This window comes from Thermobia domestica, chromosome 8 (assembly GCF_964235325.1).
Source record: "Thermobia domestica chromosome 8, izTheDome1.hap1.1, whole genome shotgun sequence".
Classification (NCBI taxonomy): Eukaryota; Metazoa; Arthropoda; class Insecta; order Zygentoma; family Lepismatidae; genus Thermobia; species Thermobia domestica.
This window is the reverse complement of record NC_137461.1, coordinates 150,137,199-150,162,091: the sequence shown is the minus strand read 5'-3', so window position 1 is coordinate 150,162,091 and position 24,893 is coordinate 150,137,199. Positions and strand designations below refer to the sequence as shown.

Here is a 24,893-nt window from a genome sequence, read left to right as displayed (position 1 = left end):
CTAGATCTTTGATATTTCAGAGATAAGCGTGTTCACTGAAGGAAAATTCTTGTCGCAGTCATTTTCAATTTTGTACATATGTTTCTGCACAAATGTCCACACTTGTTCCGATTCCTTCGGATATTCTGCATCCAGTACTTGAAACGACTTGAATGTGCTATCGATTGCTTTCAGTGGAGTTTCAACTCTGTAGAGATTATCCTCAATACTCACGTAGAAAGCTTGAGGTTCATCTATTTTTGAAGCGACAACGACGGGCATGGGCTGCACACTACATCCAAAGCGCTGCATCTTTAGATGATGCCTTTCTAACTCTGTTTGAAGATCGGACGCTTCCTGTAAGTCATGTAGACAGAATTATTATCACGTTACACACCTATTAACACGCTATCAAATTCCAAAAACTACAAATACACGTATAATTAAAATGAGCTTGTATTTTAAACACGAGGTGCACCAATAATATATATAGCAATCAAATAAAACTGCTACCAACTGTTTTCAGGCATTCTTCTATACTAGAAATGTAATGTAATGAGGTCATAATTGACGCGAGTCACTTCTGCGCGATATGAAATGTCTTGAAAACTAATATAGGTTAATATGACAGTATTTCGAATGTATTATTATACCCCTTGAGTTGTACATTTTAATACCGTTTATTGTGTTTGTATTATCCGATGCAATTAGGAAAAGTTCTGGGAAAATTAAGTAAAGTTCCTTAGAGGAATCTACCCTTTAGTATAAGGTTTGAGAATAATCACAAAGAAAACAATCTGAATTATTGCACTTATAAACTTGACAGTAGTTACGTGAATAGATAACTGCGACATAAATAAAATTGTCCTAAGCTTACACTTACTGGTTTACATTTACAGTAATAAATATTTCCATTAAATTTGGCAAACTTGGAATCACATCCAGACATAAAGTAAGCACGGATATTTTAAAGATAAAGTAAATTTAGATCCTGTACCTCAATGACCGCAATTCTTGACGTTACAAATCTCCAGGAAGAAGAAAGAAAAACCTTTGCGGAAATTTGAAAAGCAAGGATGCTACAATATCAATGAATTAGTTTTTAAAATAATGATCGCGAAAAGGTTGGTGCAGTTCCCCTACGTGCTGCTTAGTATTTTTATAAGATTGATATTACACACATATAATTACCTCGAGTATAAACACTTCTTACTTATTTATGCCATAAAATGAAGAAAGGAGTGCTATCATAGTTACAATATTTGAAGGGTTGAATGAAGAACATTTTTAAAGACACCGGGAAAAAGCTGTTTTGAGCCAAGTAAACATTTTATCCATGACCATAAACATATTTAATCTCTACTTATGTTTTAGAAAGTTTACATAGCATTCACCGAAAGTTTTACAGCATTTTTACGTTTACTATTGTTATTGGAATATAGGGTTTCATCACGGGAACTTCATAAGGCATAAACCTACAGTGGAACGGAAAATACGAATAACATCCTAAAATCCCCTCCCCCTTCCCCCCGGGAAATCGAACGCAGTCGCCCAACAAAGGAGATAAGTGTACTAGCAACGAAGGAGTAACTTTTAGGTCGGCCTTAAGTTCGTCACGTTTGAGGGATGTCGTCCCTCGGAGAGCACACAATCCGAGAGAGGGGAAGCAAGAAAGGAATGGATGGGGAAGGAAGCGGTCTGGGACCTGTGTGTTAGGTACCATCCCGGCATTTTTAGCATCGTTCACTGTGTTTATATTATTCGACGCGATTAAAAAAACAAAAAAACTCACTCAACCCAGGAAAAAACACTCAGGATGATTGGCCTGAAAAAGCTGTTACACTTCTTTGATCGAGTGATCTCACCGGGAATCGAACCCAGAACCGTTCGCACCAAAGGCGAGGGCGTTAGCGACTACGTCACGCGGGGCTACTAATGAATATTGTGTTTTCCTATTTTACGCATATTCCTTTCTATCTACACAACTTAGGTTCACGATATCTTCGTAAGATACAAATCGCGTCACATACACCGATATATGCTTTACTAGTTGCATGAAGAAGAGTCATGTATATTGCAAAATATGGTTGATAGCTCACTCCACCAAGGGCGTGCTGTCCCGAGGGGGCCTTTTCTTAAACAAACTTTTTTGTTTCCATGTACCACCAATATGATCCTCTTGATATGGTATGGTAATCATATCAATTGAGTGCACATCAAAGATGGAGCGGGTCAGTGGCTATGGATCACGTGGAGATAATTTTGAGTATACTTTAGTGTATCTTGGGTTACATTTACATGTTCCACTATTACGTATGACTACCCTAACCCAACAATAACAACTGACTCATTGTAGTCCTCAATATAACACAGTCCACTTTGATCCACTCTCGACATGTTCGGTCAGTAGGTCGAAGTAGATCAGTAGATCATGGTGACACGTGGTGAGTCAGAGTGGATCGTGGTTTGATGAAAATGGTGTTTGCTTACACAATATTTTTGTTTGAGCATAGCAGTTTTTCCAGAAAAGCTGATTTTTTTTTTGTTTGTTTGTTTGTTCGATAAGGTTTCGTGCAATGTTCTCCATTCTCCAATCACTAATTAAATGTTAATGACATATTTCGTTGTAATTAAGTGTAGATATTAATACATTATATTACATAATGGTACATACTCTGACATGAAAAAGGAATCCTTGCTGTGCCTCGTATTTGGAAGGTTTCCATAATCCACCTCCGTCTTTCCTTTTGATACACGTGGTCACAGATGGGAAATATCTTCCAAGAAGTATTAATATTACGACTGTTCTGGCATCTGGAAAAGAATGAAATATCAAGGACATTTGTAGGTAATTAATTTACGCTTATACAGCGAGGTCCGGAAGTGGGCGTACCTCTAATTGGTGTTTTCTGACGGTTTTTGGTTTTACCTACATTTGTTTGGTAACACTGCTTGGCATTGTCTGGTAACATTCCTTTGCATTGTCTGGCAACATTGCTATCCATTTGTTTTCTGCTTGGTAACAGTTATCAGATCAGTTCCTGAATCGGACGTTTCCTGGCCGCTGGATTGGAAGAGGTTGTGCATCCAGCTCTTTGCCAGGCCTCCAAGAAGTCCAAATCTGATGATATCAGACAATGCTCCCTGGGCTTTCATGAAGCAACACGTAAGAAACACTCGATATCACACAACGCAGGAATTACGAGCAGCTGTGGAACACGCCTTCACCCTCGTTGACTCCGGAGTATCTCCGCAAAACATCTGCCAGAACTTTGTGCAGAATTCAGTTGTGTTATGACATGGATGGTGATCATATCTTTGTTTATGACTCTTACGACTTCAAGGTAGCTGTGTACAGACATTCTACCATAACTAACACTATACTGTTGAAACTAAAGGGGGGTACGCCCACTTTTGGACCACCTTATACTAATTTATTTGAATGTAAGTGCTAACTTTCTTACTGCATTCATTCTCATACCTGCAGAGGTTTGCTCTGTGATACGCAATGAATACGGTATATTACTTTAAGTCAATAATCAAAGAAAAAAGGAAATTACATTTTGTAAGCAATGGACAGCAGTCTGAAAAAAAAAACACACAAAATGTATCATCTTTTGTAACTACACCCAGATTCGGCAAAGGGATAATGCGATGTTTCTTATATGCAAATATTGGGTCTAAATAATGGTGAAAACTAATCTTAATACAATACTTATCTATCGCCTATAAGTACGTGTATAAAAGCTGTACATGAAGTATATTATTTCAAGAACCAAAGTATATTATTTCAAGAAGTCAACGTATGTATTTCTCTTTGGGGTTATTCCATTATAAATCGTCAAACAGTCCCCAGGTGACCATCTGGGATTATGATGAAATTTGGCACACAAGTACCTACATCCTTCGTAAGAAAGTCTGTAATGTTTTATTTTCCTGTCGCTACCTGTTCTTGAGAAATTGACCTAGAAGTTAGGCAGTCCGCATCGTGACTTGCTGAACACGCTGGGTTTTGTAAGTTTGTAAAGGGCGAGAACTCGGTTACTAATTATGTTACATGGGTCAAACTTTTTCTGCAATAAATATATGCATCTTTGTAATGAAGTAATATGTTGAAAGCGGCATAACCATTTTATATTCTGATATATAAACTATCAAAGTCAGCACTTTTTTACATTACCTTTTATAAAGCTCATTTTTTAACATGTCACAGATTTCCTACACACAGCAACAAATGCCTGTGTTTGCGTGTAGTACCTCACAGGGTAGTGAACTATATGCACCAGTAATGCAGAGCTGTTTACACTTTATTTACAAGATTTATGGGAAGTTAAAATTGGTATCATTGTAAAAACACAAACTTTTTGCTTATTTTCAGAGCCCTGTTTAACAATGTTGACAGTTAAATATGAGTATGATATTTTTAATGAACATTGCTATTTATGTAACAAACAGCTTGTGTGAATTTCAAAACCCTGATGTATTTCATTCCATTTCAAATCATCACCTTTGTCAACAGGTGTCGGTAGTCTTTCAGGTTTAGAATGGATATAGAGAATGGAAGTACGTATGCGCCAGGTGAAATCATTTACATTGATTGAGCACTTGAAAACATATATTGTAAGACTATAAGAAGAAACAATCTGCCACATAATGAAATTAATTGTTACAAAATAGTAGAGTTCTGTGGGTCAAAATTACAGTTCAGTATTAGTAATAAGAAATTAAGCGTTCAAATAAAGAAAGAAACATGCACACAAAGTGAAAAGGAATATAATAAACCTGTGGAATAGATTACGTAGGCAAATGATACGCGCATGTTGTGAAACATAAATGATTTCAAATTGTGGAAACTTATATGAACTAACACTTTGCAAAACAACATACCTTTCTTTACTTTCTAAGACAAGCTAGTACGTTTTGGTAACTATTATCATCCAGTCTGTATGCTCGTCCACTGCTACCAGGGGCGGATCCAGGGCAGCGATCGGGGCGATCGCCCCCCCAGAAGAGGAAACTTTTTTATTTTACATATATAAATAAACCCCATCCCAAAGTTTGGAGCCCTTAAAGTAGCAGTATGACAACCTACCGCCCCCCCTCAGAAGTCGGTCCTGGATCCGCCCCTGACTGCTACCTTGTAATAAAGGTACTTCCAGGGTACAGATAACATCATGAAATGGTATCCAGACTTCATCTTTCCGCAGTAGCCATGATAGCACAGAGGACTCAGTTGGTACCATGAAATTCACATGTATATCTTTATTTTCACATGACACTTCGTTGACCATACCAACGTATCTCTTACTGTCATACATGCATGCAACGTACATATCACTAAGAAGCTTATGTTGCCATTCTTCTCTTGTTCCCACCAGACACTGTGATACCAAACTCGTCTGCAGAAATTATGTTCAAAAGGACTGTGTTTGCCTCAATTCGTATAAATGCATGGCGAGAGCGAGTTCCAGGAATGGTCTGCAAGTTTGTGTATTGCTTTTCTATGCATTCACTTTCCCTCGAGATATCTTCAGCAAACACATAAAAGTAATGTATGCCTTTAATGTTGCTGTCAGCCTATTCGTGCATCCCCTGTGCAGTAACAATTGGTCTGGTAGGTGACTGAAGAGTGGCTCTGGCTGTCAATCTTTTTGTAGTTGCTCCTATACCATCACATGAGATTTTGACGTGGAATGTTGCAAAATAGTGCTATTCTGTTTTGATTCCGAAGACAGTTTCATGCTGACGTAGATTGTAAATGTTCTTTAATTTTTATATTGTGATCCAGCACCATCACTGGAGTAAATTATCTTATCTAGCTGTCACTGGAGTAAATTATCTTATCCAGCTGCCTATCTTGAAGGATTTGTCAGGTGTATCATGAAATGCCTTAGGAATATACAGACAGTAGTAGCATTATGCTGTAAACTGTCTGATATGCAACAGAAAGTGATACATTGCAGCAGGAGCGGTTCCAGGATATGATCAAGGAAGGAGCTAAACCATCCAGTGTAAAGCAGGATTGAAGTCCATTTTATCCAGTGTATACCTGAGCTTCAAGGGGGGGCTATAGCCCCTATAGCTCCTCCTTGGATCCGCCACTGCATTGCAGGGTTTCATTATCATTATAGTACACCACGAAAGGATGCACAGTTGCCTGGGATTTCTCCCAATGGTACCCGTGAACCTCGTCCTGTATAACGAACGTGTACTTTCCGGCAAAATCCAGTAAAACAATTAGCTCTGCTTTCTGAAGTGAAGTTTTCATATTACTCAGGTATGCAGCTTGAGTCTTGGCTATGTAATGGTGCTGTCTACGACTATCAATTCTCTGACTCAATGTGTCACAAAACTCATTCACAGAGAGCTGTAGGATTTGTAATGTCAACCGGTCTGTGTGAACCTAGTTTTTAAATTTAATACAGTCATCACCTTCAAGTAAGTTATCATCAAAATGTTTTATTAGATAATCTTGCACAGCCTCCTTCCTTCCACCGTTGCCACAGTAATGTAACTTACACTGTCTGTTCGTTGCATCACACACTGCAATGTTCAGCTGTGTCTTGTAGTTGTGTCCTGATCCAGGAAGGGCATCGACCATCAGTTTCATGTTTTGATGATATTGACACACATACACACACACACTAAATGCGTGCCAGTTGCCTTAACTGTAATGCACCACTTCGGCCTTAAGGCACAAAACTTTGCAAACTCAATTTTAAACTGAGGTTTCTGTTAGCAGAATTCAGCATATGTTTCATGTATATTCATTAGCCGTTTTTGAACTTGAACTTTACCTTCATCTGTATGCACATACATACATTCTTTCATTCCAGGACAGATTCTGGAACACCCATCGCGTTCATAAATGAAACTACTTCATTCACTGTTCAGATTTGGACTTTCTGTTTATAGGAAAAAGTTTTGTGATACTTTTCTACAAGCTGCTGTATAAGCATAGATAAATCAGCACACCTGTCACATGTCTTTTCACTAGAGAAATGTAGTGCTCGGTATTCCAAGAACATCTTCTAATGTACGACATTTGTTATCTGCTTCACTTTTCTCTTGGTGTATCCTTCTCTGTCTCTTTTATTTACATTCTTCAGTGGTGAGCAGCCTACAGATTTGAGAGACACGTTTAGTTGCTCCTGGTGAATAGTGTGTAGTGTGTAACTAGGATCATACTTATCATGATCATCACTGCTGTTTCTGGTACTGGCACATCTAACACATGTTTAGCACAACTTCTATCCTGACATAAGGTTAACACGAAGTTCATTGATTTTGTCCTCATCCAGAGTGGAGAGAAACTCTGAAAGTAAAATTACTTCCATTCTCCATATCCGTTCTAAACCTGAAAGACTACTGACACCTGTTGACAAAGGCGATGATTTAAAATGGAAGAAAATACATCAGGGTTTTGAAATTCACACAAGCTGTTTGTTACATAAATAGCAATGTTAATCCAAAATATAACACTCATATTCAACTGTCAACATAGTTAAATAGAGCTCTGAAAATAAGCAAAAAGTTTGTTTTCTTGCAATGATACCAAATTTAACCTCCTATAAATCCTGAAAATAAAATTTAAACAGCTCTGCATTACTGGTGCATATAGTTGACTACCCTGTAAGGTACTGCACGCAAACACAGGCAATTGTTGCTTTATGTAGGAAATCTGTGACATGTTAAAAAATGAACTTTATAAAAGGTAATGTAGAAAAGTGCTGACTTTGATAATTTATATATCCGAACATAAAGTGGTCATGCCACGTTCAACATATTACTCCATTACAACAGTGCGTATATTTATTGCAGAAAAAGTTTGACCTATGTAACATAATTCGTAACGGAGTTCTTGCTCATTAAAAACTTAAACAGACAGCGTGTTCGGCAAGTCATGATGCGGACTGCCTCGCTTCTAAGTTAAATTCTCAGGAACTGGTAGAGACTGGAGAATGTAAAATTACAGATTTTCTTACGAGGGATGTAGGTACCCGTGTGTCAAATTTCATCAAAATCCCTGATGGTCGACTGGGGATTTTTTTCTAATATCGGTGATTATATATGGACTGACCCTTTGGGAAGTTGCAACAAATACGGATAAAAAGAGAGAAATTGAACAGCTTAATGAATCAAAATAGACAATTAACAACAAGTTAAAGACTATAGGCTGCGGAAAAGCTCTTTCGTCACAAATTCTAAACATTAGTTTCATTCATTGCTACAAAAGGGATTTCATATCTTCTTCATATACTGTTATTCAAGTAGATACTGATTTCAGGGATGTAAACTGGTCACTGAAGTCAGTATTTCAGACTCTTTGGGAGATTAAACGAAAAATGTTCAATTACTACACAGCAGTTGAAATATTTCTCGTGATCTGAGCTCAATAATGAAACAAAAGAATAACAGAGCTTTTTTAAGTGCTCGATATGTTGTCGATTTACAATTATCATTTATTTTTCTTCTAGATTTTGATTTATTCTGCTCGGACTTACGACTAAAAGGAGACAAGGGAAAATTGCCGGAGCAGCTGTAATTGATCTTTTCTTTGCTTACGGGAGTAGGCTGAACAGTGTTGCGTTTTGATAATTATAGTGAACAATACTTAATGAAATAATAAACAATGTGTATACCATTTCTCCACAGTCACAACTTACTTCCATGCACTCACCAATGGCGCAAATCCTCCCATAGCGTCGTCACGGTAGAGTTCCTAGCCTTTGAAGCGACATCACGATCACAGCGCTGGAGATCCTCATCTGATAAATAGTACGTTTCCTTAAAGTGTTCCTTCAGTTTAGGATAGATGTAAAAGACGCTCTATGCAAGATCAGGGTGAGGAAGAAGTAATACTGACTTGTGAATGGCGTTGTCCACAGAGTTTCTTCCCAAAGGTATACGAGCGGTACATCGAACACTAAAACACTAAAGAAGTTGAAAGTTCGACTGACGCGCGTCAGACCTGAGAATGGAGCCTTTCTTCACCGGAAAGTTGACCACCGACACAATATTAAAGCTTGGATACACTACACTCCATACAGCCCTGATCTTAAACTTAGTGACTTTTGCATCTTTCCTAAACTGAATGTACACTTAACCCACTATTTATCAGAGAACAATATCCACCGTGCGATACGATTGCGGTGTTGCTCTATAGGCAAAGCATTCTATCGTGACGCCATTGAAGGTATGATGCGCAGTTGGAGAAGTGCGTGGAAGTGAAAGGTGACTATGTAAACAAGTAATGTTTCAGAACTGAACCCTAGATGTCAATATGCTCTTGTTTTCTTCTTCTTCAAATTATGTTCACTATAACCCGATATATTAAACAACAAGCAAAAATTTTCAGCCCACCTTTGTAATAAAAGTGAGATTTCCGCAATCTGGAATACGGTATTATTATTCACGGTTTTGCTTTGGTAGTTCACGGTCTTAAGTCAGAGTTTTAATAAAATTGCAAGGGACAGACTGTTGTTACATAAATATTGAGAGACATCAATTTCTTGTTTAAAACCGTTGTTTTTGTGGCATACACCTTTCGCATACGGAAGTTCAAGTTATAGTAGATCTGAGCGCAATATTTTCTTTTAATAAGAAAAATAATTACCTTCCCTGATGTTCTCCTGCAGCAAAAGTTCTACTAATGTGGCTCCGTCATTTGTTGTTTGTTTGGTCGTGGTAAGTATATGCTGAATCTTCTTTAAGTCTGCATTCCACGTTGAAAAAAATGTTATATCTTTCCCAGGATATAACTGGCCAAAATCAATGTCTATCTGAAAAGTAAAAGAAATTGTTGTCACATATACCTAACGCTGTTTGATGATATAATGTTCTATGCTTTCTTCTCTTTATACAAAAGTTTGGTAGTATAGTTTTCTTTGAAGTTCATTAAATAATCTTTGTTTCAACAGAGCGTTTTTAATCAAGTTATGAACATCAATGGCATTCACCCCATTATAGTATCCATTTTCAGAAAATACTATGTCTGATTGAACAAGAAATCCCAAAGTAGGCATGTAAAAAACAATTACTTAGAGTGGAACTGATAAAATACACGCAAATATAAAATAAACTTCCAAGCGCTTTCGCATTTATGGAGTCGTCATACAGGGACGCAAAGACGAAAGTGGAATAAAAAATAAAGAAAGACACAAGGACCGCACCTATACCAACAGTGATTTCTCCACAAGGTTCTCTACTTTCTCGTATGAGTACTTGACAGCAGTCACGTGATCACATGACCACCATAGCACCTAGCAGAAATATGGCAAAATGAAATGAAATCTTTGAGTTTTACGTCTCAATGCCGGTAGGCTAAAGGAGACGGTGATGATGAGAGATGAATGAAATGGTGGAAAGAAGAAAGTGGGAGAACCCGAGAAAACCCACGAGCACGGTGTTTGTCCACCATAAAGTCCGCACGGCGGGAGCAGGGTTTGAACCCGGGACCCCAAGCACCGGAGGTGAACGCTCTACCACTGAGCCACCGCTGGTTTTTAGTCCCGGCAACTCTGTCTGATTTGCCATATGGTAAAGATTTTTCTCTTAACTGATTGCCAGCTCGAAACGTAGGGGCACTGTAGTCTGTCTGTCTCTGCGTTGGCGTTACTACTGAACTTCTGTTTTCAATAGTTAAGATTTTTCGGCCGTGAACAAGAATGGAGATAATGTTTCTGTTATTTAAGTTACCTGTTTCCTGTTTTTGTTGATACACACATAAGCACTTTTCTACTGTCAAAACTTTCTTTATAAATTAAAGACTTACTGCTTGCTACTCCGTCATTACACATGCATTTCCAAGAATTCGGTCATTTTTGAAAAAACAAATGGTAGAAATTTAGACCAGTTGTTGAAAATTTCCATTGTTTCTGCTGCAGAAAATGTGGTTTCAGTGTGGCGTGTTTGTGTGTCCAGTGTTGTGCACAAATACGGCAAAAACAAATGTTATTGTTACTTTGGAGAACACAATACGATTATTGAAGAGAGAAAAAGAGACAATGTTTGTAAAATATAAAGTTCATTTCAAATGTTGCAAACGCAAATTTCCAACACTGAAACCCAGAAAATGAAAACAATCCTTAAAAGGCGGTGAAAATGTAAAGAGGAATGTGAGAGGAAATACATAATAAAATAAGACATACTTGTAGTTTGTACTTTAAGCGTCTGTCTTATTCAAATAAGTTCACTTTGTTAATTGAGTTTATGTTGTAAATACATTTTTGTGTTAATTAATCTTTCACCTCAATCATTTTAACCTAGGTATAGTACTACGAGATTATTTTTACCAGCAGTTATTGTTACAGAACTTAACTTTTCGAATTTGCATACAACGGAAAATTATTTTGTTCCTTGACGTTCCGTCTTATACAAGTTTCACTGTATATATATGCTGTAAATTAGACATATTGGAATTTCTTTTTTTTTTTTCTGGATTCCTTTAGTACTTCAATAAAATGAGCATTGAAAAATGTATTCTGATAAGTTATGGAAAACGTTCACTTGTAAGTTAAATTGTAAATTTCTCCTTGTTCTGAAGACAATGATAAAATAAATATTAATACAATTAAGTCTAATTTTCAATGGGTGTTCAGAAACTACACCGGCGAAATCGGAAGATGATAGTTAATGTAATTCTAAGCAAAAAAGCTTCTACACATATCCGATTCTCAGCGGCCTGACACCTACAGGTTGGTAACCATTCTGTACATTTTTCCAAAATAAAAATGTATTACTCATCCTGTATTTTTTCTAAAGGTCATCTATGATGCATTTGAATGGTGACAGAATGGCCTTTCCAAGGGTAATGGCATGTGATGATAGTTGCGTTGGAAGGAGCCTCATGAAGCTAATTTTCAGAACAAAATATCTTTCTTCCAAGAGCTTCAAGGAACACGGTTGCCAACACTGTCGCCAAATAGGAACGACAAAAACTTACGCATCAACTTCAATTTTTATGCTGAATAATGTCGCAAAATTTATATATATATATATATATATATATATATATATATATATATATATATATATATATATATATATATATATATATATATATATATATTAGGATGGTGCATTTAAAATTTGCCACCCCCTATATCTTCGAAACGACTGCGAATATGAGAAAATGCTAAAACACGTCAATCATTATTTTAAGGGGTTTGAACTTTCAGCTATAAAAGGTACCCCTAAACACCCCATATAGCGGTATCTGGAGTCAACTTGAAAATTTTAAATAGCAAAGGGGGTCGAGTGATATATCGTTGGAAAGGTCTCGACAAGAGAAATATTTTACCAGAGTTTCAAGTCCCTATGTTGACTCCATCTAAAATGGCTCGGGTTCACATTCTTTCCAACGATATATCACTCGACCCTCTTTGCTATTTAAAAATTTGAAGCTGACCCCATGTACCCCCATATGGGGGTACCTGGAGTGGACCGTTTATAGCTCAAAATTCAAGCTCCTTAAAATAGTGATGGACGTGTTTTTGTGTTTTCTCATATTTACAGTCGTTTCGAAGATACACTGGGTGCCAACGGACTTTATGGACACAAAATGGGAACCCCCGCCATTTAGGATAGGGTCAACATAGGGACTTGAAACTTTCGGCAAAATATTTCTCTTGTCTAGATCTTTCCAACGATGTATCACTCAACCCCCTTTGCCATTTAAAATTTTCAAGTTGACCCACGTACCTCAATAGGGGGGTACCTAGTCGATCTACTTTTTTAAAGCCTTGCTTGCAGGGCGACCGTCCTGCCTGATAACGTTGAGTTGATTTTTAGTTTAGCGTCCCTTTCAGCAGCGAGGCTATATGATACGTGGACCTACTGATTAACGTGGAATCCGAACCACATGAGCTCCCGCTGGAAATCGAACCCGGGTCCCCCACGCCATGCCTGATAACGTACACGTAGAAGAGTTTAATAACAGTCCAAGAGCCGATTTGAATGAATGTGGTATCAAATGAGTACATTAAATAAGGTTATAAAGAATATGAGTTATGTTTACATTGAATTCGTCCTACCAAACACATGCTCACTCTTGCGGTCATAAAAGATGTGTGACTAACTAATTATTACGATCTGGAAAATTAAACTTTAAATCTAGTAACGGTTACACAAGCTATACCAACATACTTATATATACGTAAATCTTCTATGGAAATACGAAGAATAGGTAGTCTCTTTGACGATAAACGGACACTTACAATCAGTTTTATTTGTCTACTTCATCTGTGAAGAACCATTCAAGTGAAAATATATCTTTGGATGTTAATTTTCAATTTCATGGGCTCTTTACGTGAAATACAAGGTAATTTTACACCAGGAACAATGTGTTGTGAAAACTTACGAATTCCTCTTTTGCTGCACTTTCCTTCACTTGGGGGTCTTCCATCAACGGGCAATTTTTGCAGATATCTACATCTGTGGATGTATCTCTTGATCCTGCCGAACCACATACTACATCAACTGGAATACACAATAAATAAATAAATAAATAAAATAATGCTGTAAGAATTCTATATTAACCTATCCTTATTCTCTCTCTCAAATAAATTAATTGAAGTACCTTCATTACACGTAAAAGCAATCACCCTAAGCAAACAGAAATGCATGCTGGCATTAGGACTTCACACTTTGACATATTTTCTTTTACAAATCACAACCAGAAGTGGACCGTATATACCTGTGTAACGGCTGCGCTTAAGTAATACTTGCACCCACGCTTTAAAAGTGAATTGAAACAAAAGTGGCCTGCTCGGACTGCCATCCTGATGGAGGTTTTCCTTAGTCGTACCAGGATAATGGAAGCAAGAACTGAAATATTTCCAGGTCACTACACCTCTGTCCCAGTCAGAGGGCCATAAATAAAATTCAAGGGAACTCACATAATGTCTACATCCGAAAAACGATAATTTTCTCTACTGGAATATATAATTAAAAGTTTAAAATCATAATTATGAATACGCAACTTACCACTGTCCTAATTGCTAATATATATTATAATAGTGTAATATTTCAAGAGCTTTTGGACTGGCATGTTCACGCGAATCTTCTGTATATTAATAACATGTTATAAAATGCGAGAGATATTCAACTCAAGGTAAGAAATAAGAAGTAAGGAAGAAATTAACAATATTTATATATTCATTTGAAGACACAATTGAATTCACTTGTGAATGCTCATCGCATCACTGTGTCTTACACCATTTTTTTTAACAATTTGAGGAAAAGTATCTCAGCAACCTGATGCTTTCATCATGGAATCTGTTTAAAGAAAGAAAAATAGTATATATTGTTTCTTTTCTTCCTTTTTTCTTAAAAAAATTCAGTTAAAAGTCACTTGCATTTTATAATAAGTTTCTCATATGCGGGAGGACGGTAGGAAAGTTCTCGAAATAAGGGCTATTTCAATTTATACGAGCGACTGGGACACTTACCCTTTAATTATCTTACCTATTTATTAACAACATTCCAAATACAGCCGAAAGGCATTTCACATTGAAACAAATAACAACAAAGGAAGGAAAGGAGCTTCGAAGTCGGCGAGGCGGGTCATATATTCAAGGTACCATCCAGACATATGCCTAATTAAACTAAGAAAAACCCTGGAAAACAATTGTTACGATGGCCTGCCTCAGGATTCGAACCAGGGACCTCTGCATACGCTAAGCACTCACCCACGCTCGCTCGGTTAACTACTAACTGCAATAGCACACAAAATGCTTATCTTTAACTATTACCATTTTTCCATGCTCATTCTTCATTTTCATGCAATAAAACAGATAAATATTAATCCGAAAATAAATGTTTAAACATGTTTTCTAGCGGTGTTAGTTGGATGTGTCTAATTAAAAATACTTTTCTACGTAAGTCATTGAGATAGAATTACAATCTACTCACAAGGTTCCTCGTAACAATACAATGTGCTTCCATTTGCATTGCTTATCCTATCTCCACCACCAACACTAGGGAAAAAGGAAATAGTTGTCACCTGGAATAAAAGTTTATTATTAGCTTCATTAAATACAATGATTAAAAAATATAAATGCATATAATTACATAGCGCAACTGCGTACGCGCGTAATTTCCCTTATAGTGTTAACAACTGTTGATTGCCGTTACTTTTATTTTTTATCTTATGACAACGCACAGATTCAACAACTTCAAGATGCCTTTTCTTGAACGTGTGCTGATCATAACCAGTTTCATGTCAATTTTATTAATGCATTTTAGTTCAGTTTGTGGCATTTCATGTTAAGTGAACCAATGGTCCCCACTCCACCATCTATAATTTGTTTAAACTTTTGCTCCAATGTTACCTGACACAAAAATAAAGATTAGTCTTTTGTAGTCCGGCTATCTCAAAATAACCCTTGTAACAGCAACAATAAGTACTTTTTTTAAGTGCTTGTCATTGTTCACTGAACGGTCTAACAAACTTCAAAACTTGCTACCTGAGAGAGAGAGTTAGTCATCAATTCCCATGGATGCGCAGAATTTGTACATAAAATTCACAAAGTTTGCTTAAAACAAAGTGTGTGTGTTTGTGTGTGTGGAAGTGTAATGAGTGACAACGGTGTATGAAGTCAATTTAATAGACTGATACTTGAAATAAATAAAAATGGTAGATGTACTATAGAATAAAGAAAACCTCAAATCTGAAGCACAGATTGTTTTAGGGACATGCGATCTTATAAAAAGGAAAAGTACAAGATGTGGAAAATGAATGCTCTTCGTATCTCAAAATGATTATGTTGCCAAACTTGCACCAAATTGGAACCATAACCAGTGGAAAGAATACGTTTTCATATAATTAGAAATACATTTTTACGTAGATAACTTTCTTGGTTTCTGGATGGTGGAAAAATAGCTATTAGGTCATTTCACACTGAATTCACTACCGACAGAATTTGCATACCATGTCGATGCAAGTAGTAATATTTGTAACAAACAAAGTCGTAGGAAAGAAGAGAAGAGATGGGGATAAAGAATGGATGGAGAGAATGATGAAAAGGGGATAGAGGAATACAATACATTTTAGTAACATCATGCCAAAACTTACATTGAAGCCCTCCTCGCCTGTTAGTGAATAGAGTGCGTGAATAATTCACGCAGTCCCGGGTTCAATTATCAGTGGAAGAGCAACGAACACATTACAGTGTTTCTGATTTCACTTTAAAATGTAGTTTCACGTCTAATCGTCAATGCTAAAATGGGACATTTAACAACAATTAACTAAATAACTTACACTAAGGCCAAATCTATGTCTTTCAACTTAGTAAAAAGGAACATTTGGATATTTTGATTGCTGTTACATTAAGTACCCAAAACCACGATCTGCAATACAACATCAAGCATGAAAATTGATATGATCACCGCACCTTGAAAAAACTGGCTGTATTAACTTGTTCAATCTTTGCGTTATTGTAAAAATGAAAGTAAACTAACTAGAAATTTAATAGGTATTCCATATTTTCCAATATTATCTAACCAAATAAAAATTATTCTCAGAAGGTATTTCATCGACGCTTCCGATATTCTTTCAGAAAACATAATATATTTCTCAGAGGATTGACCCTCTGAAACAATCTGGTATCTATCAAGTCGAATGCAGTTAAGGACAGAGATATACCTTGGTGAAACAGAGATATATTTATTAAGACTAGAAGAACCTGTTAGAGAATCAAATCAAACCGTCATTTCGGAACTTTCGCTACATTTAGGGCTCTCAATATGATATTCGTACTCGTAAGTTCTTGTATCTCTTTCATTTACCAAGCTTACAATTAAGTTTACATTTACATTTTTCTGCTATCTTTAAATACATGTAAAACTGCTGCACTGTGCGCTATAATTTAAGTATTAAATTGCAAACATTATTACATGGATAATTATTATATTTTTAAACATTGTCTCTTTTACGGATTTTTTTCCCTGGAATCATCAGAAATGGATTACAATTTAACGTTTCGTTCAGAATATTAATTTACTGCCGTTGAAGAAAGTATGTGCATTCGATTTCTTGGTTTAAGTTTAGCGTCTCGTTCAGTAGCGAGGCTATATGAGACGTGAACCTACAGCTTAATGTCGGATCGGAACATGAGCTTCCGCCGGGAATCAAACCCGGGTCTATCGCGCCAAAGGCGCGTCACTATCCACACAAGCACTGAAGACCTCGTATATGCACTCGAGTTTGAAAAAACTAGGAGGGTAACAAAGAAAAGATTTAAATCATTAGTTTCCTTGTTTTGTTCTGAGTTAGTAATAGTATGACTGGGTTTGGAAAAAGCTTGCTAATACTTTTTACGAGTGAATTAAACGTACAAAATTGTTTTCATTTTTTTCCTTTCTTTTGTGAAGCATCAACTTTTACACTTACACATTGACACGGACTAATCCTTACAGAATGCAAGTACAATAAATAACTGAACGCAAAAGACAAATTTTAAAACATTAAAGTGTAATAATTAAAATTACATCTTCCCTGACAGTTTCGGTATATTCCTGACACCATCTTCAGAAAGGAAATAGAATGGAAAATAGTGGTAGCCTTTTCTCATTCTATTCCTCTATTTGAGGATGGTGTCAGAAGTACATTGAAACTGTTACCAAGATATTTCAATTTGGGTTAATTTGAGTTTAACGTCCCGTTCAGCAGCGAGGCTATATGAGAAGTGGACTTACTGATTAACGAGGAATCCGAACCTCATGAGCTCCCGCCAGGAATCGAACCCCGGTCTCCCACGCCAAAGGCGCGTATATTTTAATTTGGGCACTGTAAGGTGTTTATATTTACAAGTAAAACACTTTGCTGAAAAAAATAGTGAGTATTATACCCAACACTTTCTCTACTGATTAAAATTGTAATACGGTTGACAATACACCTATGAATACGGTATTACAGGTACAATGATAACAAAGTACGATAATATTTGAGAAAAATAATAAGATATCAGTTATTTCTACCTCGCTATCACTAAAGGTACTGCCTTCTGAGCTGTGTGACAGGAAAGACACAGGGGATGAAGAAGTAGGAGATTTCATCTTCTGTTCCTTGTACAATTTATATTTTGATATAAATTTCATTCGTGGTCCAACTTTAGGAATTAATTCCTTTATTGCATCCACAGTTAAATTTTCGAATGCCTCATCGTGGATTTCTTCCTCTGAAATAATAACAAATGTTTATTCAATGAAATACACAGATTGCACAAAGCTCCTATTTAACGAACAATATAAAGATTATGTCGGAATCTATGGTACACGATGCTGGGTGAACATAAATTTTGAGCTCCTTTCGGGAATCGAATCCGTCACTCCTCACACCACAAGCGCTAGGCAAAACAAACTGGATGTGAAGAAGCTCTAAGGAAATAAAGAAATATGAATAAAACTTTCCTGAAATAAGAAAAAATTGAATCCTGCAACTCTTCATTCTTTCAATTTAATTTTATAAAACGACATGATAAAATTAGGCAGATAATACAAATATGTTCAACTTTTTGTCACGTCTTAGCTATTTTCTTCAATGTCATTCAAACCGGTTAGCGTCTTAAAATATAGGTCCTGAGCTACATCTTTCCCATATTCCTATCTTCAGCTAAAACATGGGTGCTTAGGACCAGAAGTTGTCCTACCGCATACTATGGGATCTAATGAAAACAGTTTACAGACAAGAGAAAAATGCCAAGTCAGTGGAGAGAGAGAGAGAGAGAGAGAGAGAGAGAGAGTAGTACTGTATCTATATACAAAGAGAAGAAAGCTGTACAAAGTTGTGAAAATTACCGAGGATGCCACATACAATAAACACTTGGACGATGAAGATTTAGAAAGGAAATTAAATAGAAAAACAACAGTTGAATCCATGCCATAGATGAGTACAACTGATACAATCAGTGGCGTCATTAGCTCTTAAATATTAGGGAGGGGGGAACACATGATATATCTCACATATGCAAGTTATTTTCTAATTACATACTATGATTTGGTTTAATTTTATCGAAATAAATTAATGATATACCATAACTCATGCAGTGCAAATAATAATAAAAAAATAAATAAATAAAATACTGGCCAGCTGGTAACTTTATACACGACACAGAAAATTATGGGGGGAAGCATGTCCCCGTCACGCTAGCGACGCCCGTAGATGCAATCTTATTAAAGCAAACAATGAAAAAGCGTCAGGGAAAGCAATAAGGATGCAGTATTTACTGAATGGGCAAAGACGTAAGACAGAGTACCAAGTCAGGAAGTTTGGAGGTATATGAAAGGAAAATGGAACTCCAGTAAAGTACAGGAAGATTGTTCAAGATCCGTATACAAGAGCTAGTGTCCCGGTAAGAAGCAGTGTAGAAATAATACATCTTACTGCATTTAGAGTTGGACTGCACTATGGTTCGGAAGTGAAATCTCTATCTGGTAGCCCAAAACGCAACAGCCCAATACGAGCATAACCTAACCGTAACTACCCTACGCCAGAGGTCACAAAACTATCTGGATATGTAAGTCCCTCAATAATGAATAGGCACGAAACGAATATAATTAAAACGTAACTAACTCAAGGAAGCAGTCACAAAACTAGCTGTGTGTATTTTTGATTATTATCTATCAGAGTTGGTTGGTGTAAACGAAGATGGTTTAAATTTTTAAAAAATCCAATTGGTTTAAGCCAAAAATATAAAATAAATGGTTCACAGCCAGAGTGAACACAAATTATTAGTATCTTTATTCACTTCTAAGCAATTTAAATTAGGACGCTGTACTTCGGATGCAGTGAACTACTTGAATTAAAGTAATCTTCTGTAATCTGTATAATCTTTTGAAATTGTCCATTTATTTCAATTATGAAATGAAATATATAGTTTAAAGTGCCACGTTTATACACCGAAGCTAAGAGAGACGGTAATGATGAGTAATGACTGAAATGGAGAAAGTAGGAAGAAATGGGAGAACCCCGAAAAAACCTACGCACACGGTGTTGTCCGACAGACGGCCCACTGGCACGAGCTGGGATCGAACGAGGGACCCCACGCACCAGAGGTGAACGCTCTACCACTGAGCCACCGTGTCCCCTTATTTCAATTATAAGTCTGTAAAGTGATTTCACTTATGCAGTTGTGTATGTTTTTGTCCTGAAGTGACGCAAAATATGCACAAGTATGCAAATCGGTTCAACATATTTCTATCACGTGTCCTAAGGTTTAGTCTATAAACTCATCGCCTTCCTAATCAAGGGATCCCGAGTTCAAGTCCAGGTGAAGAACAATTTCTCTTGGATGTAAACCGAGTAGTGATTCAGGTCCAACCTTAAACTGTATTTCCCGTCCTTCATAACCTCACTGTTGAATAAGGATATATGGACCAGACATTTTCATTAATATGTAATCTCAACAAATAAAGTTTAAAGTGGAATAACGATGACCCCTACTATTTTTTTTAAAAAAAAGGAATAAAGTAATTTGAGGGTACTGGTGCTATTGAGCTCGATTTCAATCTCAAGAAAAAACAGTAACCCGGTCAAACTCGAAGGCAAATGTCAACTAGCTCTGTTTTCCTCGCAATCGATGACTTCCAATTCCAACATGTGCAGCAGCTGTGCTTGTTACTGAAGACTAGCCTTCGGCTAACTGGAGGTCTCGCACCTAGATCACCGTTTACTCCGACTACGGTCTCGCACCTTATAAACCCACAAGTATGCCAAATTTCATCCGCAGATGTTCAGGAAAAGTCTAAGCATTTTGAGATGTAGAAGATATGATATTAAATAACTGTGAGTTTTCAGTTTTCTAAAATAAATAATATATAAATAAATAAAAATAATAAAATTAAAAAATCCCTCTATAATTAGATATTATTTTTGGTCAATAACTTGCATATCGCTATCAAAAGCTTGCAAGCATACCACATTTCAAGCTTTTGTTCCAATTTCAATTACCTAAAACATGAGATTTTGTGTCCAAAACAAACATGCATTTAAATAGCACCGGAAATCTTTCTTTTTATTTTAGAATTACCCTAAAAACTAAAAATATTTACTTTTGATATTTTTTTGTGAGTTACTTCCAGAAGCCTACAAACATGCCAAACTGCATCACTCTAACCTTCGGGCTACATCATTTAACTTAATAATTTTTAATAATTTTGGGCTGTAGAAGGTATCTCCATATAAATAACAAGGGAAGATTTTTCACTTTCCCAAACAACCTCACTGAACTAGGAAATGTATAGTTTTGGTGAATTACTTAGTTAATTTTATGAAAACCCTACATGAATACCGAATGTAAAGTTTTTACTCAAATACAATTTCCTAAGACTTTTTTTTTAAGTACACCGAAATAAGAGGGATTTTTACTCATTCTTCCTTTTCACCTACTAAAAGAAAAAAAAATCCTGCATATTTTTCTCTGAAGGCTATATGTATGCCAAGTTTCAACTTTCCACGTCAACCGCCAGTTCCATTATTTTGTCAGTTAATTCATGTAATTTTATGAATTATAGCTAAATTGCATTAGTTAATTGGTTATAAAAAAAAATGGCACGATGAAAAGTTTGAAACTTCCGGCTTTTATCCTAACTTAACGTACGCTCTAATACAACGTGTGAACCAGATAATTTCTAAGGGGAAGTTCTAGAACACAGGTTCCCCATATAGGTTAGCAAGGTTGGTTTCTTTCTGTACCAAAATTTAAATTTTATTTCACAGAATATTGCTAGCGAGCGTCAGCAAGTGAAAGCGGGTTAGAAGGCCGCAGGAGAAGTTGTCTTCTGTTTTTATTACAGCTAAATGGGAAGTGGGACATGTGTTCTAGAACCTTGTAATTTCTATGACGTTTATATTTTCTTCTCGCTTATTACAAAGCTAAGGCATTACTGCCGCATCGCCGGACCAGTATTAAAATCGAAAAAAGTACCAAAATGTACTGTATACGGTTATATTTCGTTAGATTACATTAACTTACATTAGATTACCTCACATTAGGATAAGGGCATAAAAAACTACAGTGCAAAAAACACAAACCAACTTGTGCTAGGTGGCCACTAAGTGCACGAATGCTATCCAACCGAGCCAAGGCAGTGCGGAGCTAGCGGACCAGCGCGGTAGTGTGCCCGAAGGGAGCAGGCGCGTCAGCGACGATGTGTACACGCGTAAGCGAGGGTACTGAAAACATCTGGTTTCCGCAATCATATACATTTCAATAGCACTTGCCATGGTATCATACTAATAATGCTTTACTTGCAGAAACAGAAGTCACTTACCTTCAAAATCGTGAACAACAGTTTCTTGGGGTCTTCTTTCCTTAAAGAAGTACTCAGCTAAATAGCCCTCTAAATGGTTTTCCTTCTTCCCTGACGCTGTAAAATAATACGCTCCCTTTTCTTTCTGTATTTTCAATTCATTTCCACATTTTCCACACACCGTCAACCTTTCAGTATACTGCTCTTTCACAAAATTTCAACAACTGTCGCTCGTTATTTTTGAACAGTTCTATGTACGTAACACACGACATGTGACAGCCTTGACATACACTAGCTATTTTCATACTCCTCTTCGCGCCACTACATCATAACAACTATATCTCTCCGCGAAATGGTCCATCCGTCTCCACATACAGTGTCGCTTACAACATCAAAAATAACCAATTTCTTCATTTTTACTATTCCCCTTACATGACTATCACTCATTCTTGCTCATAAACAAACAAACAAACAAAAAAATCTCCAACTGACCCGGTAAATTTTCTAAAACTGTTCCGGTGATACAGCAGTTAACCCCAAAGCTAAATAAGCTTCATTTCGTGGGAACAATCACATACAAAATCATTATGAATACTTGATTAATTTCAGTAAACTGTGAGATCAACTAAGTTCATATATTAGTTTCATTAGCTCATGGTCCCTTGTACGAAGGTACTGAATGGTTAAACTTAGGTCAAGCTTCAGTACTGCTGAATGGGCTGACTGGTAAATAATTTGTGAACTACTGGTACATCATTTGAGGAATTAGTTGACCTCTGACCGAGTCTGATCGGGTTAGATACTTCTTGAGGTCAAAACCGAGCACCTAAACTAGCCTAAACATACCTAAACTAGCCCATCTAACCATACTTTCGCTCGCTGTCGCTTGTTCAGCATTAATTAGTAAAAATTAAGGGTGAATTATTATTAAAATTCTTGATCCCACCTGTACTGTTTGTAGAAAGTAATAAGGGCACAAAGTATAACAATTAAGGGTTTAAATTCCAAAGTTGGACGTCCGTTTTCAGCAAAATTTTGAAACCTGCACGGAAGATACGTATAATTTGATCGTTTGTGTGCTTGATAATATATAAGGATAATACAACAAAACTCTCTCTATTTGTTATATATAATTGGTTATAAACATGGGACTACTAAGCGAGCGAAGAGATCTACCTCGCGCAAGGTAACCGAATAGTTGCATTGTGGGAAAGTAACGAGCATTCATAATATCAATATTGCGGGTAATATACCGAATCGCTGTACGGGATGTGAACTGACAGTGTTGAATTTCGTGAAGCTCCTGTCGAAGGATACTTCTATTATAGATCCTAACGTAACCTAACCTAACCTACACTTTCTCCCAATTCGCGAAATTGAAAAATTATACATTTTAACAGCTTTTACGCAATTTTGGTAGAAAAGTATCGGACGTCCAACTTCGGAATAAATGCCCAATTAAGTAAAACTCAACGCAGAAATATTAACATAGGATCACTATGATCCTCAAGCATCGAATCGTTCTGCAAAAGCTTAAGCCTCTTCCAAATAGTACGAACTCTCACATTAATAATAACCTTTCTCTCAACTTTTCACACAAACATCTTACAAGAAGTCTTAAATCATTATTATACCTTATATAATTTCATCTGTACATTTTCGGGCTTAAGTTTAGAGTTGCCTCTCCAGTTTCCAACCTACAAAAATGCAGTTAAAACATTAAAAATTGTTAGGTTATGTTAGTTTAGGTTACCTGGTAAGACTTTAGTTAGACTAGAACAGTGACTGAAACAGGTTCCAATATCGTAATTCCGAGTAAAAACGGACTAGAAACTCTAAACTTACCCTCAATTGCGTGAACACATCGTGTCTCTATTTTGAAGTATTTTGATTTGGTGATAATAAAAATAATATTTTGGAAGATTCATAAATGCTTAATAATACACTGTTTCGTACAAGGGACTTTTGTTGCTTGTGCGCAATACAATTCAAATAAACATTTAGAAATACATATCTTCAATTTACATATTGAAACTTACTGACTATCCACTTACCTTGAAATTTCATTATTAGGGTTTCTAAACCCCAGTCTTTTAGAATATTTTGATAATTCATGCTTTCCACTATAGAATCCATCATTATGGCGGCTATATGACAACTCGTAAAAGGCGGGATTTCGCATTGTTGCCATAACAAGAGTTTTATATTGTAATAGCCATTCTAACCATAATGCTATCGCTATTTTAGCAATACTAAATAATCTGGTTATATAAACAATATGCATGATATTATTAACCATACTTATATTAGCAATATTTTTTTCTTACCACAGCCATACTAAAAAAATAGGTGTTGTATAAAAAACAAATCAGTATTTATACATCAAATATACTATAGTCAATATTAATTTACCAATTAGCAATACTCATCAACAATGCTTTTATTGTCAATTCAGCTATACCATTTTTTAGAGTGCAGGAGTGAGGAGAAACGCCGGCTGACGAAATGACAAAAGGGAGTCTTTGGATACTTGTACTCACAGTAAACAGCAAAATACCAGAAAAAATATACGGACACCAGAGGCGCCGATGAGTAGGCAACAGTTAGGGGACTTAAATAATCTAATAATTAACTCAATTTGGGATTATAAACAAGTTAACTTA

General features: G+C 36.4%; 1 protein-coding gene across 1 annotated transcript; it reads right to left on the bottom strand.

The window, feature by feature from the left end:
* On the bottom strand, positions 1-24,369 carry LOC145692344 (uncharacterized). Its single transcript, XM_081767641.1, has 8 exons — positions 24,285-24,369; positions 22,252-22,434; positions 17,959-18,158; positions 14,893-14,983; positions 13,340-13,458; positions 9,596-9,794; positions 2,654-2,793; positions 1-336 (listed from the first exon to the last, which is right to left on the bottom strand). Exons 1-8 carry the CDS (start codon positions 24,367-24,369, stop codon positions 1-3), a joined length of 1,353 nt encoding a protein of 450 aa, XP_081623767.1.
* Between the last annotated feature and the right edge of the window lie 524 nt (positions 24,370-24,893).

Excerpts from the sequence above, each read along its gene's own strand:
- LOC145692344 (XM_081767641.1), bottom strand. The coding sequence starts at position 24,369 with ATGATGGATTCTATAGTGGAAAGCATGAATTATCAAAATATTCTAAAA. Across the intron at positions 9,795-13,339 it reads GTGCAGCAAAAGAGGAATTC|GTATATGTGACAACAATTTC; the intron begins GTAAGTTTTCAC and ends AAACAGCGTTAG. Across the intron at positions 337-2,653 it reads GATTCCTTTTTCATGTCAGA|GAAGCGTCCGATCTTCAAAC; the intron begins GTATGTACCATT and ends CATGACTTACAG.